A 16,089-nucleotide genomic window follows, 5' to 3' on the forward strand; every position below is an offset into this window, starting at 1 on the left:
TGCATGATCTTTACATTCTTCAGATTTACTAATTAACCTTTTTTATTCTTTTCATGTGCTATTGGATCACTTTTGTCTTTTTTTAAGAATATTTGCAATTCATGTCCATAAGTGAGATAGATGTAACATTTTCTTGTGCTGTATTTATCCCTTTTAGGTATTGATGGGATCATTACATTATATAAATAACTTGAAAGTTTTCTTCCTTTCTAAATTCTGAAACACTTAAAAATCCTTTGAAACTATTTTTCTATGATTTGGAAGAAAATTTGCCTTTGAAGCTCTCTGGGCTGGGGCTTAGAGTGCTGAAGGGTAATAGTTCTTTCCCAGTTTTCTCTGCCACTCCTATGTACCAGCAGTAGGTTTCTAAGTACTTTGGGGAAAAAAAAAAAAACATGGGAATTAGAAGGTAGCATTTTTCCTGATTGCATGTCTTTCTTTATATTTACTGGCAACATGGGAGTTTTGGAACTTAGAAAAATGGTATACAATTTATAAGTACACATGAAACTCTAAAATAGTCTTCATAAAGTTTGGTTTTAGCTTACCACTTTCTTCTCTGAAATGATGGGTACATCAAGATCCAAACAGTCTCCTTGGAGTCAAAAACCAACCTGGAGTTTCTACTTATTGGGTTCCAGAGTGAGGGAAAAAAAAATGGAAGGCTATTTTTTTTTCTGAGGGTTTTTCTAGAATTTGGCCTGAGACAGAAGTTACAGGTTTCTGCCCTTGACAGAAGTTGAACTTGTTGCCCAAACAGTAAGAATTGTGATAACAGATTTCCACAGCTCTGAGCATTTTTCCAAGGCCCACTGACTCCACATCTCCACATCGTGACCTTTTCTGACAAAAGGGCAGTGTCCTAGCAGTAGGGTTGGCCTCTCCAGAGGACAAGAGAGCAGAATTGGGGGTCAGAGGGAAAGTATTAAGAGCCTCACTTCTGGTGTCCAATTGATTGGGCTCATATTCTGGCTGTGACATTATCTGTGTGACCCTAAGCAAATTACTTGGTACTCTGTACATCTTAAGTTCAAAACTTCAACATTCGGGGGCTGGGGATGTGGCTCAGGCGGTAGCGCGCTCGCCTGGCACGCGTGCGGCCCGGGTTCAATCCCCAGCACCACATACCAACAAAGATGTTGTGTCCACCGAGAACTTAAAAAATAAATATTAAAATTCTCTCTCTCTCTCTCTCTCTCTCTCTCTCCTCTCTCACTCTCTCTTAAAAAAAAAAAAAAAAAAACTTCAACATTCTTAGACACAATGAAAGTTTATCGAGTTTTGGGATCTGGGTCAGGGACACACATGAAGCTAGAGTTCCTAGACCAACACACATTCTTAGAATAGGTAAGTACATATTGTTTATAAAGTGAATTCAGTTTCCCTATGAAAAAATAAACAAATCACCTCATTAGTTCCCAGCTGAGCTGATCAAGAAACACTTACCTGAAGAAGTCTGAGCAAGGGAAAGGCTTCAAAGAGTGGGCACCAAACAACTTTCCCTGGGTTGAATGTGAATACGATCATGGGAAAGGATCTATCTTCTTTAGGGATTGAAAGGAAGACCCAGGAAAGGAAATTCCTAGAAAGAAAATGCTTGAAATCTTAGGAAAAAAGAAAGGGAGAACAGTTCTTTGCCTGCTAATGAAAATGACTAAATGGTTCCTATTTCCTCCTGTTTCCAAGATCTGCCCCTTCCTATTCTGCAAGGAAAGGAGGACAAAAATCCCTCCATTTCTCCTGCAAGGGACAAGTCACCTGGGACCAAAAGGAGCAAGCATCAGGTGAGAATTCATTTCCTCCTCAAGTTAAAAGACCTTTTGTGATATAATAAGAAACGTGTTTGGTTTTTGTCACTGGTTCCTGGCTGGATGCCAGAAAGACCAAGCCTTCATTAAAGCTTTGAACTTTCAGCCCAGCCCCCAATCTCCCAGGGAAGAGGCGCTAGAGATTCAGTTAATCACCAATTGCAAATGAGTTAATCATGCTGGAGGGGAGTTCCCAAAGTGGGCATGGAAGCTCTGTGCATCCCTCACCCCCACACCTTAACCCTGTGCATCTCTTCCATTTAACTATTCTGAGTGGTGTCCTTTATAGGAAACTGTAATACAGGTTGAGTATCCTGTATTAGTCTGTTTTCATTACTATAATGAAATGCCTGAGGCAGGATAATGTTTATTTATTTGTTTGTTTATTTCTGGGTACTGGGAATTGAACCCCCAAGTGGACTTTACTACATCCCCAGTCTTCTTTTTTTTTTTTTTTTGAGACAGGGCCTTACCAAGCTGCTGAGGAATCTTCCTGCCTCAGCCTCCTAAGTTGCTGGGATTATAGGTAAAAGCCACCACACCTAGCTGAGGCAGGAGAATTTTATAAAGAAAAGGTTTATTTAACTCACAGTTTGGGAGGTTCAAGGGCATGGTGCTGTCATGACTCAGCTCTGATGAGTGCCCTCTGGCTGCATTACATCATGGAGGATGGCAGTGGGAGGAAGCTGTCCCATGACAAGACACGAAGCAAAAGAATAGCTAGGGTTCTGCAGTCTCTTCTGAGGGCACACCCCTAGTTGATCAAAGAGCCTCCCATTATGCCCCACCTCTGAGAAGTTCCAGCACCTCAACACATTTTCTTTATCCACTCATCCATTGATGGACACACCTAGGTTGGTTCTATAGTCTGGCTGTTGTGAATTGTGCTACTATTTACGTGGGCATGTATGTACCACTGATTTGAATTCTTTAGGATAAATATCTAGGAGTGTGATAGCTGGGTCACATGGTGGTTCCACTCCTCATCTTTGAGGAATCGACATACTGCAAAATCCAGAACTTTGAGGTGCCAGCATGACACCACAAGTGGAAAATTCCACACCCAGCTTTGGGCTGTAGTTAAAAAGCAGATGCTCTAAAAATATTATATTATCTTCAGGCCATGTTTATAAATGAATTCCATATTTACACTTGAGTCCCATCCCCAAGAAATCTCATTATGTATATGCAAATATTCCAAAATTTAAAAGAATCCAAAATCCAAAACACTTCTGGTCCCAAGCATTTCAGATAAAAGATACTCAAACTGAAGTAAGTAAAGTTGCTAAGCTCTGTGAGTCATTCCAGTGAATTATCAACCCTGATAGGGATGATGGGAACCTCCAAATTTGTAGTTTGCTGGGCAGAAATGTGGGTAGCTTGAGCATCCCATTTGAGACTTGCATCTGATAGCAGGGCAGTATTGTGGGATTGGGGGCGGGGCTTCATTAACTGCAGACAGTGTGAGAATTGACTTGTAAGACACTCAGTGGTGTTGGAGAATTAATGTACAAAAAGTACATTTAGTGGCAGAAATGCTATCAGGAGAAAAACTTGGTTTTTAAATAAAGAATAATATCGTTTTAAAATAGTAAATTTTAAAAATTCCCTGCCCTTGTGGAATTTAACTTCAATTCTGACAAAGGAAATGGGCAGAATGTTGTTATATATCATAAAAACATGGGGCTGGGGCTGGGGTTCAGTGGCAGAGTGCTTGCCTCATACATGTGAGGCACTGGGTTCAATCCTCAGCACCACATAAAAATAAAGATGTTGTGTCCATGTATAACAAAAAATAATTTAAAAATGATTATGTGGCTATAAGGTAACATGGTACTTACTATATGTCGTTATATGTATTCAGGCAAATTAACAATCACTGCTTAAGGCAGGAGTTTTCTGAAGTATTTGAAGACCCCTGAGGAAGCCCTGTGACATGGCAGAGTGAGTAAGGGACGGTAGTGTGACTGAGTTGGAGTAGTAACAAGTGGGCCCAACTTGGTGCCGGAGTGGGGCCTGGTCCCCTCCACAGCCCACTGGACAAGCAGAATAGGCTACAGACTGGTCAAAGAACATTCCCTGACACAGCATGAGACTTCGTCATTGAGCAGGGCTTACACTAGATTAGAGACTGCCCCCAAAAGAGTAATAGCGACAGGCTGACAGCTAGCACCTCCATTCCTCATGGGGCTTTGACAAGCAGTATTTTGTCCAGTGGCAGCCAGCTGGATGAGTGGCACATACCCTTTCCATATGCCCTCAATTCCACACCCTGCCCACTCAAGAATTTTGTTTGTTAAGCTGCAGAAGCAGTGACATTATCAGCATTAGCTTGTTTGCTTTTATAAGCAGCATCCCAAGGACCAGTTGTCCCCATGTACTTGTAAGAAAGTAACTTTCTACAGAAGCCTGCAGGAGAGAACACCAATGTCCTTTAAGACAGTATGTATCTGGACTTTCTGGCCCAGGCTTGCTTTCATTGTTACTTCAACATGGATAGCTCTTGGGAAACAGAAAGAAGGCATTCAGGGACACAGTGTTTGACTGTCCCACTTTTCTTTAAGGTTGATACATGCCTTATTGACCATTGTTAGAAATTTGGCTTTTATTCTGAGTGAAGTGAGTTATTATAAGAGGGAGCTATCTGACCTTTAAAATAATCATTATGAATACTTCATTAAAAGTAGATTGCAGGGCTGGGGTTGTGGCTCAGAGGTAGAGCACTCGCTAGCACATGTGAGGCCCTGGGTTCAATCCTCAGTGCCACATATAAGTAAATAAGTAAGTAAATAAATAAATAAAGGTGTTGTGTTCAACTACAACTAAAAGATAAATATTTTTTAAAAAAATCAGATTGCAGCCGAGCATGGTAGTGCATGCCTGTTATCCCAGCGGCTCCAGAGGCTGTGAGGCAGGAGGATTGCAAGTTCAAAGCCAACCTCAGCAACTTAGCAAGGCCCTGAGCAACTCAGTGAGCCCCTATCTCTAAATAAAATACTAAAAAGAGCTGAGGATGTGGCTCAGTGGTTAAGCACCTCTGAGTTCAATCTCAGGTACCCCCCCCAAAAAAAATTAGATTGCAGACAGCAGTGTAGGAGGCTACTATAAAAATCTAGGGAAGAGATGATGGAATTGCTAAATTTCAGAATTGAGTGAAAATAAACATGTAATATCTTTCCACCCTGGTTCATGGCTGCCTTGAATTCTATCCTTTGACTCCTTGGGGCTCACGGACTCTTAGTTGAGAAGCTCTGATATACCAGGCCGGTCGCGCACACCTGTAATCCCAGCGCTTGAGATGGCTGAGGCAGGAGGATCTCGAGTTCAAAGGCAGCCTCAGCAATTTAGTGAGGCCTTAAACACCTCAGTGAGATGCTGTCTCTAAATAAAATACAAAGTAGGGATGAGGATGTGGCTCAGTGGTCAAGTGCCCCTGAGTTCAATCCTAACACACACATACACACACACACAAAAAAAAAAAAAAAAAAAATGCTGGGGATCTAGCTCAATGTTTAAGTGTCTGTGTTTTAATCCCCAGTGCCAAAAAACAAAAACAAAGTATGGTGTATTATGCCTGGTACCTAGTGACTGGTTAAACAGTGAGAACAGTGGTAATATTAGTAAGATGTTCATGGGAAGAGTGTTGGAAAAAACAAACTGTGACTCAATTTCTTCTACTGTACCCTTAACAACACAGATCAGTTCTGTGGCCTCAAAAGATTAGGGGATTTCTCTCCAACAGCAAGCAAGCAGTCAGTACTATAGTGAACACCAGCTGGGTGTCCTCTGCAATGGAAAGTTATAGACTCTTATTCTACTTCCAAACCTAAGTCAATTCACAGGCCCAGAAAGCTTGATTGAGTAGGAGATCAGGTCCCCTTGAGGAAAGACCTTGCATTGTTGCCAAGGTATACCCCATAAAACTTCATCTAAATCTTTACCACTGGGACCCATGATCATTTACTAGAGTGACAGTGCATGTGGGGAAAAGGAAATACCTAGACCTTTTGATAATTCTAGATACTGGCTTTGAATTGATGCTAATATGGAGGAACCAGTCAAAGTGGAGACTTATGATAGTCAGGTGATAGATGGAGTCTTAGCAAAGGTTCAAATCATAATAGGACCAGCTGATCAAATATAGGCATTTTCTCAGTGTCTGAATATATAATTGGAATAGAAACGCTTGGCAAATGGAAGATTCTCTATATTGGCTGTTGATGCACACATTAGGGTGGGAAGGGCCAATTGAAAGCCCCTAGAACTTTCACTCCCCTCCAATATAGTGAGCGAAAGAAAAACTACATCCCTGTAAGAATTTCGGGGACTGATGCCACCATCAAAGACTTCAAAGAAGCATAGGTGTGGTACCTGACACATCCCCATTTAACTCAACCTGTGTAGAAGAAAGAATGGATCTGGAAGAATGACTGGATAATCATAAACTTGATCAGATGGTGATTCCAACTGGAGCTCTTATCCCAGATATACCTTTACTGGACATAGCATCATTTTTTAAAATATTTTTTTTTTAGTTGTAGATGGACACAATATCTTTATTTATTTATTTTTTATTTGGTGCTGAGGATCGAATCCAGTGCCTCATGCATGCCAGGCAAATGCTCAGCCACTGAGCTCCAACCCTAGTCCTGGTATCATCATTATTATTTTATTACTTGGGGGGTACCATAGTTGAACTCAGGGGTGCTTTACCACTGAGTCCCTTTTTATTTTGAGACAGCATCTCACTAAGTTACTTAGGGTCCTCACTAAGTTGCTGAAGCTGGCCACAAACTTTCAATCCTCCTGTCTCAGCCTCCCAAATCACTGGGATTTCAGGTATGCACCACCATACCAGCAACATCCTACTTTTTAAAGGTCATCAAGGAAGTCTCTAACTACATAGGCTAAGAATCACAAGTGTCATCCCATCACTTTTGCCATAATTGATCTCACGTATACTCTTCTGTGTTTTTTGAGATGATGATCAGGTAGGTGCTGTCAAACGAAGTAGCATGGGAGAGGCTCAGGAAAACAGTTTATTACACTCACAGGTCCTAGAAAGACAAGAGTCACTGCATGGTGACAGGGAGGTCTCATGAAAGAAGTACAGAGGGAGCCTGATCCACCAAGCAGGAGGGAAGCAGAGAACCGGATGACCTGTGGGCAAGAGCCTTTACTGGGAGCCAGGGTGGACCACACAAGAAAATGAGCAAGGGATTTCATGGGTACCTTTGATTGTTATTAGGTCATGGCCAGGAAATACGAAGGGGAACGTGTGGCAGGAACCAAGGTTATTACTCTGGTGCTCTTAGTCACCTGGTGGGATGCTCATGGTGTTGGTAGAGACCTTGATGCAGCAGAAACATATGAATACATACACAAAAAAAAAGTATGAATTTTAGGAGGCAAAGTCATTGGGGGTCACCTGAAAGTCTGTCTACATAAACAGCACCAGCCTAACAATGAACCTAGAGGTTCATTTTTCAGAGTAGACAAAAAGGAGGTGCCTATGAGGCAGGAGACCAATTCTCAAGAAGAGGTTCCCGAAAGCAACAGAAGGATTGCTTCAAATCTGCAGAATTAAAATCTGCAGATTTTAATTAAGATGGGAGCTGGAAAAGGATCTTATTCCTCAATATTCACATGAGTGTTGAACTTGTAATTTAAAATACAGCAGGAAGCTACTGCCGTAATAGCATCCAGGACCGCTGGGGGCGCTCGGGAGAGATGTTCACTCTACGCACGCGCACATCGCCACTCACGCATGCGCACGATCCTCAAATAGCGTTCGATCCCGTTATCGCGTGGGTGTGGGTGTGGGTGTGGGTGTGGCGGGGGAAACGCTCTGGCGTTGGCGGAGTGGGCTCAGCTGTACGAGATGTCCGAGATGAACCCAATGAATGGCGTCAGCGACTTCTTACAGGCTGGCATAGGCGGCAGGAGTCGGGCTCGGGAGGCCCAGGAAGGGCCAGTAGCCGGAGCCGCCCAGCCCATGGCGCGGGTGCTCGGCCCGGCTCACAGGGGCGTCCCGGGCCTCGCCCCAGGCCCGATGTCAGTGCCAAACCTTCCAGGGCAGCTTGGCCTTTTAGGAGTTAATCAGCAGCGGCTCTTCCACCAGTACCTGGACAGGTGCCCCCTGGTGCCGGTCAGACTGCTCCGAGCTATCGAGGAACGCCGCAGGCTGTTTGTGGAAGGCTGCAAGGCCAGGGAGGCGGCCTTCGATGCGAATCCCCCTCCGCTGGACTCCGAGGCTGTAGCTTTTACTCTAGCCCTGACTTCCTCGGAAGCTGGCAGTCCTCTGGCCGACTGAGCTGGCTGTGACTGATAAGAGGTGGTGAGGAAGGGAGGTGCCTCCCGGAGCACAGGCGACAGGCCGTGCCCGTGCAGTCAGTGGTTAGGAAGCAACGCAGCCACCGCGGACCGACGGAGCACTCGGAAGAACTCGAAAGGCACTTGAGAAGCATGGAGCTGGCTTCCAGAGAGCTTCTGGAGCTTCTGACTTACCACCTGGTGACAGTGGAGCGATCCCTGTCTGCATTTGTGGAAACTCAAGATTACTTCATCAGAAAGAGTGGTTTTGCAAACAAAATCTAAGAAAAATGGCCAGTTATAGAATCCATAGAAATTAACCAAGATGACAAAAGAATTTAAGCAGATACAGTTAGGGAATCTTTAGTCATGAGGCTTGGAAGGCTATGGAAAGAACTTGGGAATTTCAGAATTTGTGGTCATCTCATTGTCAGCCTTCAGATCTTAGAGTAAGGTTAATTTTGTGTCTTTTGAAGTACTTTAGATGAATAGTAAATTTTCAAATGCAAAAAAAAAACCCACGTATTCATTGTGAGATTAACATATTTTCAAGACCATGCAAAATTGGGGTAGGTTTGGGAATAGATTTGCTTTTGTTAATGTTTAAACTGTTTTTATTCTAGTATGTGTATCTATTTACAAGACTCAAAAAAGCATCAAAATATATGTTGTGAGAAGTTAGCCCGATCATCCTCTAAACCTGTCTAGATTGAAAACTATTCCTAACAGGTTATCAGTTGTTTAGGTTTTTTGGTTTTGGTTGGTTGGTTTTAATTTTTGTTTGTTTTTTAACTTATGCCTTCAACAGTTTCCTACCATGTACACAAATTAATATCAATCTAGATATTCTGCTTGTTTCCCTTTTAAAAATCAAGGTAGAATATGACAAGGTAGCATATTATTATATGCCTCTATCAGCATCTTGATTTTTTTCCACTTATGTTGGAGATATTTTTTCTTTATTTTTTAAGCAACTACAATGTAAGGCTATATCTCAATGTAGTGAACTAATCTTTTGGACATCTTGGTTGTTTCCAAAATGTTTTGATATTTTCTGTGTATTTCTGTGTGTTTACTTGTTTTTCCATAGAGTAGACTTCTGTAAGTGGAAGCTCTTGATTCAAGGGCATATGCTTTGGGAGTTTTAACAAGTTCTACCAGAGTGCCCTCCTTGGGGCTCTCCCAGTACCTTCCCTTCAGCTGGTGATGACTGTGATTACTGGTGATTACTCCACAGCTTGGCCATTCAGATCTGGCTTTGGGAGAATCTGACAGTGAAAAAATCATTCCTCTCTGTCTTTTCAATTTGCATTTCTCTAGCTGTGAGTGCAGATGTGTGGTCTCAGTGTGTAAGAGCCATTTGTTGCTTCTCTGTGAACTCTGTCCATAAGTTTACTCATTTTTTATGCCTTGCAAGACTATTTGTTTATCAGTCACTAAAGAAATTAGCCCCTTGTGGTATGAGATCGAAATACATTTTCTCTGTTTGAATTGTTTTGATCCTTTTTCCATGCATAAAACTGTTTTAATGTACCTGGATATATTCAGTTTTTCTTCTAGAAAAGGGGCTTCTAGAGCTTGAGTTATAGTTAGAAAGGCTTTGCTACTCCTGGATTATGAAGGAATACTTTGGTTTTTCATTTTGTTTGTTTCTGTTGTTGCTTTTGGTACTGGGGATTGAACTCAGGGGTCCTTTACCGCAGAGGTGTTTCCCCAGCCTCTTGTTTATATTTTATTTAGAGACAGGGTCTTGCCAAGTTGCTTAGGGCCTCCCTAAATTGCTGAGGCTGGCTTTGAACTTGTAGTCCTCTTGCCTCAGTCTCCCAAGCTGCTGGGACTACAGTGGTTTGCCACTGTGCCCTGCAGGAATACTTTGGTTTTAAATGTTAACATTAAAATTGTTTGGAATGTTTTAGGTTCTAGGAGTGCTATTCCATCCTCATTGCACTTCTTTTCCAAAGTTTTTCTGGCTATCATGGAACTTGAGGATCAACTTGACTTCTAGATTTTACAAAAGCTGATGCTATTTATATTTGGGTTACATTCAATTTATATAATGTGAAAATTAATGTCTTTCTCTCCACTAACGTGGTAAGTGTTCATTTGTTCATCTTTTCATGTCTCAAGATTTGTTTTTAATGTTTCCTTCTATAGGTCTTGCCCATTATTTTTAAGTATATCCCAAAATTGGTGGTTGGTTTATAGCTATTGTGAATGAAGTTTTGTCATTTCTAAACTGAATGCTGCTGATTTTTTTCTTCATTTATTTTGTGGTGCTCTATTAAACTTTATGTGTTCTTATTGTTTGTATTTTTCTTTGTTATACTGTCATATCTTTAACAGGGTAATAGTTTCATCTCATCCTTTCTAATTTTTAATAATCATTATTCCTTTCTGTTATAGACTTGCTTTGGCTAGAAGCTCCAACTCAGTATAAATAAAAATAGGTGAGAAGGTACCCGTGTCTTTTTCCTGGCTTTAATGTGTAGTGCTGGCTTTTGGATTGAAATGAATATATTGTATCCTGTTAAGGAAATGTATACTTATTCCTATCTGTTGTCTCTTTTCCCCTCAAAATGTCTAGGAATTTTGTTAAAGATCAGATCTATATTTTTAGATTTCTCCCGTGATTTTATATTACATGTTCAGTTTTTGTTTGCAGGTTTTCTAGTAGTGGTCTTTGCATTTGGAATGAAGCTCACTTGGATATGATATATTATTCCTTAATATGATACTGGATTCTGCCTGTCAACACTTTAAAATTTCACATTAGAATTCAAAGTGAAATTGGTTTATAGTTTATCAACCTTTCAGTGTTTAGATCAGTGTTATATTCATTTCTTATAAAGAAGATCAAGTCCTGGGGTTGTGGCTCAGCAGTAGAGCGCTCACCTAGTATGTGAGAGGTCCTGAGTTCAATTCTCAAGCACCACATAAAAATAAATAAAAAGTATTGTGTTCAACTACAACTAAAAATAATTTTTTTAACATTTTGCTCTTTTTTTCTTTTTTTTATTGTTGGTCATTCAAAACGTTATATAGTTCTTGATATATCATATTTCACAGTTTGATTCAAGTGGGTTATGAACTCCCATTTTTACCCCGTATACAGATTGCTGAATCACATCATTTACACTTCCATTGATTTACACATTGCCATTCTAGGGTCTGTTGTATTCTGCTGCCTTTCCTATCCTCTACTATCCCCCCTCCCCTCCCCTCCCCTCCCCTCTTCTCTCTCTACCCCCTCTACTGTAAATCATTTCTTCCACTTCTATTATTCTTCCCTTACCCCTCACTTCCTCTTGTATGTAATTTTGTATAACCCTGAGGATCACCTTCCATTTCCATGCAATTTCCCTTCTCTCTCCCTTTCCCTCCCACCTCTCATCCCTGTTTAATGTTAATCTTCTTCTCATGCTCTTCGTCCCTACTCTGTCCTTAGTTACTCTCCTTATATCAAAGAAGACATTTGGCATTTGTTTTTTAGGGATTGGCTAGCTTCACTTAGCATAATCTGCTCTAATGCCATCCATTTCCCTCCAAATTCTATGATTTTGTCATTTTTTAATGCAGAGTAATACTCCATTGTGTATAAATGCCACATTTTTTTTATCCATTCATCTATTGAAGGGCATCTAGGTTGGTTCCACAATCTTGCTATCGTGAATTGTGCTGCTATGAACATCGATGTAGCAGTGTCCCTGTAGCATGCTCTTATTAGGTCTTTAGGGAATAGACCGAGAAGGGGAATAGCTGGGTCAAATGGTGGTCCCATTCCCAGCTTTTCAAGAAAAGTATTGTGTTCAACTACAACTAAAAATAATTTTTTTAAATTTTTTTAAAAAAAAGAATATCAAATGCTTGCCTACCATGTGAGAGACACTGGGTTTGATCCTGAGAACCACATAAAAAATAAATAGATAAAATAAAGGGTATTATGTCCATTTACAACTAAAAAAATATTTTAAGAATATCAAAATATTTTTGGCCATCTTTTTCCTGATAAATAGAAAGCTACATCATCTAGTTTTTAAAGTTAGAATTAATGTAGTTTGGGGCTGGAGAGATAGCTAGCTGTTTGTAGAGTGCTTGTCTCACGTGCCCAAGGCCCCTCTATAATCCTTTTTTATTATTAACTTAAGTACATAGTGGTCAGAAAACGTGGTTCAAGCTGGGTGCGGTGGTACACACCTGTAATCCCAGTGCTCAGGAGGCTGAGACATGAAGATCACAAGTTCAAAGCCAGCCTCAGCAACAGCCAGGTGCTAAACAACTCAGTGAGACGCTGTCTCTAAATAAAATACAAAAAAAAGGGCTGGGGATGTGGCTCAGTGATTGAGTGCCCCTGAGTTCAATCCCTGGTACCTGCCCCCAAGAAAATGTGGTTCAGATGATAAAAATTATGCTTTATGACACAATACATTGTCAATTTTTGTAAATATTTATATTCTCTAATTGTACTTATATGCATTTATCCATCAGGTCAAGCCTGTAATTTGTCAGTCAGACCTTCTACATTCTGAAATTTGTCAGTTTGAACTGTCTCTAACTCAATTATGTCTCTCAATTTCTTGTAGTTTCCTCAACTTTTGCTCAATGCATTTTGAAGCTGTTATTAAGTACACATGGCTTAGAATTGTAACATCCTCTTGGCGAATTAAAATATCATTCTGTAGTTTCTATCTTTATATCTGCAATGGAATTCAGTTAGTATCAAACTCCAAGGCTTTCAGGATTTGGTCCTCCACAAGACTGCCCCCAATAAACATCAGCCACAGTTTAGGAGTTCTCCCCAGTCCCCGTGCTCCTGAGCAACAGTCTACAAATTTTAGGGTTCCACTATTCTCTCAGATTTGAAAATATGCTAAAATGAGTCTCTATACTATAGAAATCTATATTTATTGTTACAGTTTTAGTATAGGAAAAATAAATTAAGTGCAAATCAGGACCAAGCAGAAGAGGAGACACATGGGGGAAGGTCTGGGAGGGCTCCCGAACACAGAAGTTCCCTGTCCTTTCGTGGTGAGTTAGGACATAACAATCTTCTGGCCATCTTGTCCAGAGAAGCTACCTGAGCCTCAGTGTCCACAGTTTTTATTGGGGCTTCGCTTTGAAGGTGTTATTGAGTCAGTCATTGTTCATGTGATTGAATTCAATCTCCAGCTCCCCATCCCTCACAGAAGGTGAGGAGGATACCATGTGGCTCAAAGCCCAACTTTCTAATCACGTGGTTGGTCTAGATTTATGTGTATCAATGTGGTTAGAGCTGAAGATTTCAATGAATGGAAAGGATATTGTAGAGTGATGTTTGGTATGCTATCACTAATTAAGATGAAAACATTGTGTTCACAGGTGTGGACAGTTATACAAAGCAACTAGAATTCATGGTAGGGGTGCCTCAGGGTTAAGGGCCTTTGTGAATAGAGACTTCAAGGTAGTGTCACTGGCTGTTACATACATGGGCAGTACTGGGTTAGAATGTATGTACTTCTTACGTATTCTGTATTTTATTAAAAAACCTTTAGAAACAAAAGGATATGTGTGGTTATAAAGAAGGAAAAATCAAATTTTAAGCTTTTAAGTACCAGATACATTTTTAAATTGCTGAATTTTGGGCTGGTGGCTCATGGCTCAGTAGTAGAGCATTTGCCTAGCATATTCAAGGCCCTGGGCTCGTCACCAGCATAAATAAGTAAATAGAAAAGCATAAATAAGTAAATAGAAAAGCACTAAAGTTTTGGGGGCAAGTCACACATTCTATAGAAACATGATTAATAAGATTGGAACTAATGCTGTCCATGGTCTTCCTGAGCTATTTTCTGTTCCTTTATGGTTTTTTTTTTTTTTTTTTTTTTTTTTTTTTTTTTGGTACTGGGGATTGAACTCGGGGACACCAAGCCACATCCCTAGCCCTTTCTTGTATTTTATTTAGAGACAGGGTCTCACTGAGCTGCTTAGTACCTTGCTTTTGCTGAGGCTGGCTTTGAATTCATGATCTTCCTACCTCAGCCTCCTGAGCTGCTGGGATTACAGGCATGTGCCACCACACCCAGCTGTCCCTTCATGTTTGTAAAAAGACCTTGTTTTAGCCAGGTAATCCCAGTAACTCAGAAGGCTGAGGTAGTAGTATCACAGGTTCAATACCTGGAAGGACTTAGCAAGACCTTCTCTCAAAACATAAAAAAAAAAAGGGGGGCTGGGGATGTGGCTCAGTGGTAAAATGCCCCTGGTTTCAATCCCCAATACAATAAAAAGGGAAGAAGGAAAAAAAATTAAGAAAAAGAAGTCCTCTTTTTGGATGCATATAGACCAGGCTCAAAATGAGACAAGATAATCTCATGACATGTTGTGTCCCAACGTCATATGAGTGACATCTTCCACATCCCATTTCTGGGCATGAGTGTGCAAATGTTGTGTGTATGAATGTTTGTATGCCCCTTTTTTTCTGGAAGTTTATGGGGTATAGACACTGGGGCCTCAGAAGTATGCACATCTATGTGCTGTTATTTTTTTAGGTTTAGTTTGCAGTTCTCCACAGGTCTTTGAGAACAGAGATGCCTCCTGTTATGAGTCTGATTTGTGGTTCGGTACATTTCCATGTGTCCAACTTAGCTTTTCTGACCCAAGTCTGTATCTTTCACTAGATCTGGGAAGGTATATTGGTACATCTTGTTTCTGGGTAATTATATCTCCGAATCTTTGCATTCTTGGTGTGTCTCTGTGTGCATCCTGGCTGCTGCTGCCTACCAGTTGTTAAAACCGAATGGTTAGAGAGGCATTTCTTCCATAATGAGCCAAATACTGCTATGGTTTAGGTAAGGGTCCCCGAAAGGTTGTTAATATTAAAGGCTTGATCTGCAGCCCATGTTGCTATTAGGAGGTGGTGGAGTCTTTGAAAGGTGGAGCACAGTGGGAGGAAGTTAGGTCCTTGGGGGCATGTCAGGAACTGCCACATAGGAAACGAGCGCCCCTTGGCTTTGAGCGATAAGAATGTGGAGCTGTGGCAAGCCAGCCCTGGGCTGTGTGTGAGTGAACTATGGGCATTGAGCACACAAAGTGGACTGAACCCACATTGCCCCTCTGTTTGGGAGGCCTCGCTCTGGTCTTTTTACTTGCTCTGCCATGACCCCCACACAGCTCATGAGATGGGCATGGCCTCCCTAGATGTCAGTCAGCTGACATCAGACATCACAAAGCTAGACTCCACCCCCTGAAACCTGACCCCTTGCTTCATTTGAATGGCTTCTCCCCAATAAAAGGGTTAAACATGGGTCCTGAAATGGCAGGCCTAGCCTGTCTGCCTCACTACCACCATTGCCACAGTCTTCCTGACACTGGCCACGTGTCTACCAAGCACAACCTGCTCCTTTACCACAGTCCTGTGTCATGGTATGTTGTGTGTGAGGCAATCATCTTTTTAGGTGATTTCCTATCAATTGGAACTTTGTTGCTGCAAATGACAAACCCATCTCCGGGGACCCTAAGCAAGGAAACTGGAGTCACTGAAAGTGTATTCCAGAACTGGATTTGACAGCTCCAGCATTCTCTGTTTCTTCATTTTCCATCTTAACTGCTATCTGTAAGTATTGTACCAATTTGTCTCTTTTTTCAGATGACAGTTGTCCATTCAAAAGAATAGGTGGCTTTAGGCTGCCCCCCAGGCATTTCCTGGGACACCTGGTCACAATTTCTAAGACCCCCTTAAGGAATCGCACAGTTCACCCTGAGACCAAAGGATGGACCGTGGAGCAAGGTGTACAGTGACCATGGGATGAGGATTCTAGACTTGAGCATCTTCCTTGAAGATTAACTTTGAGGTCCACCATAATACCCTGAAAAGAGTCTGATGTGTCTGGATAGAAGATCTAATATAGACAGCATGAGTTACCTGACTCAGTCCTTTACATTCAATGAAACTGACTGAACAAGTGTTTATGTATTGAGCACCAACTCTATTTCAGCATGC

General features: G+C 41.3%; 1 protein-coding gene across 1 annotated transcript; it reads left to right on the plus strand.

The window, feature by feature from the left end:
* Positions 1–7,617: 7,617 nt before the first annotated feature.
* Positions 7,618–12,805, plus strand: Eid2b (EP300 interacting inhibitor of differentiation 2B). The gene has a single exon (XM_005336485.5). The coding sequence runs from the start codon at positions 7,690–7,692 to the stop codon at positions 8,119–8,121; it is 432 nt and encodes a 143-aa protein (XP_005336542.1). The 5' UTR covers positions 7,618–7,689; the 3' UTR covers positions 8,122–12,805.
* Positions 12,806–16,089: the final 3,284 nt, after the last annotated feature.

This window comes from Ictidomys tridecemlineatus, chromosome 15, assembly GCF_052094955.1.
Source record: "Ictidomys tridecemlineatus isolate mIctTri1 chromosome 15, mIctTri1.hap1, whole genome shotgun sequence".
Classification (NCBI taxonomy): domain Eukaryota; kingdom Metazoa; phylum Chordata; class Mammalia; order Rodentia; family Sciuridae; genus Ictidomys; species Ictidomys tridecemlineatus.

What these genes read in the sequence shown, in the direction of transcription:
- Eid2b (XM_005336485.5), top strand. Translation starts at nt 7,690, where the DNA reads ATGTCCGAGATGAACCCAATGAATGGCGTCAGCGACTTCTTACAGGCT.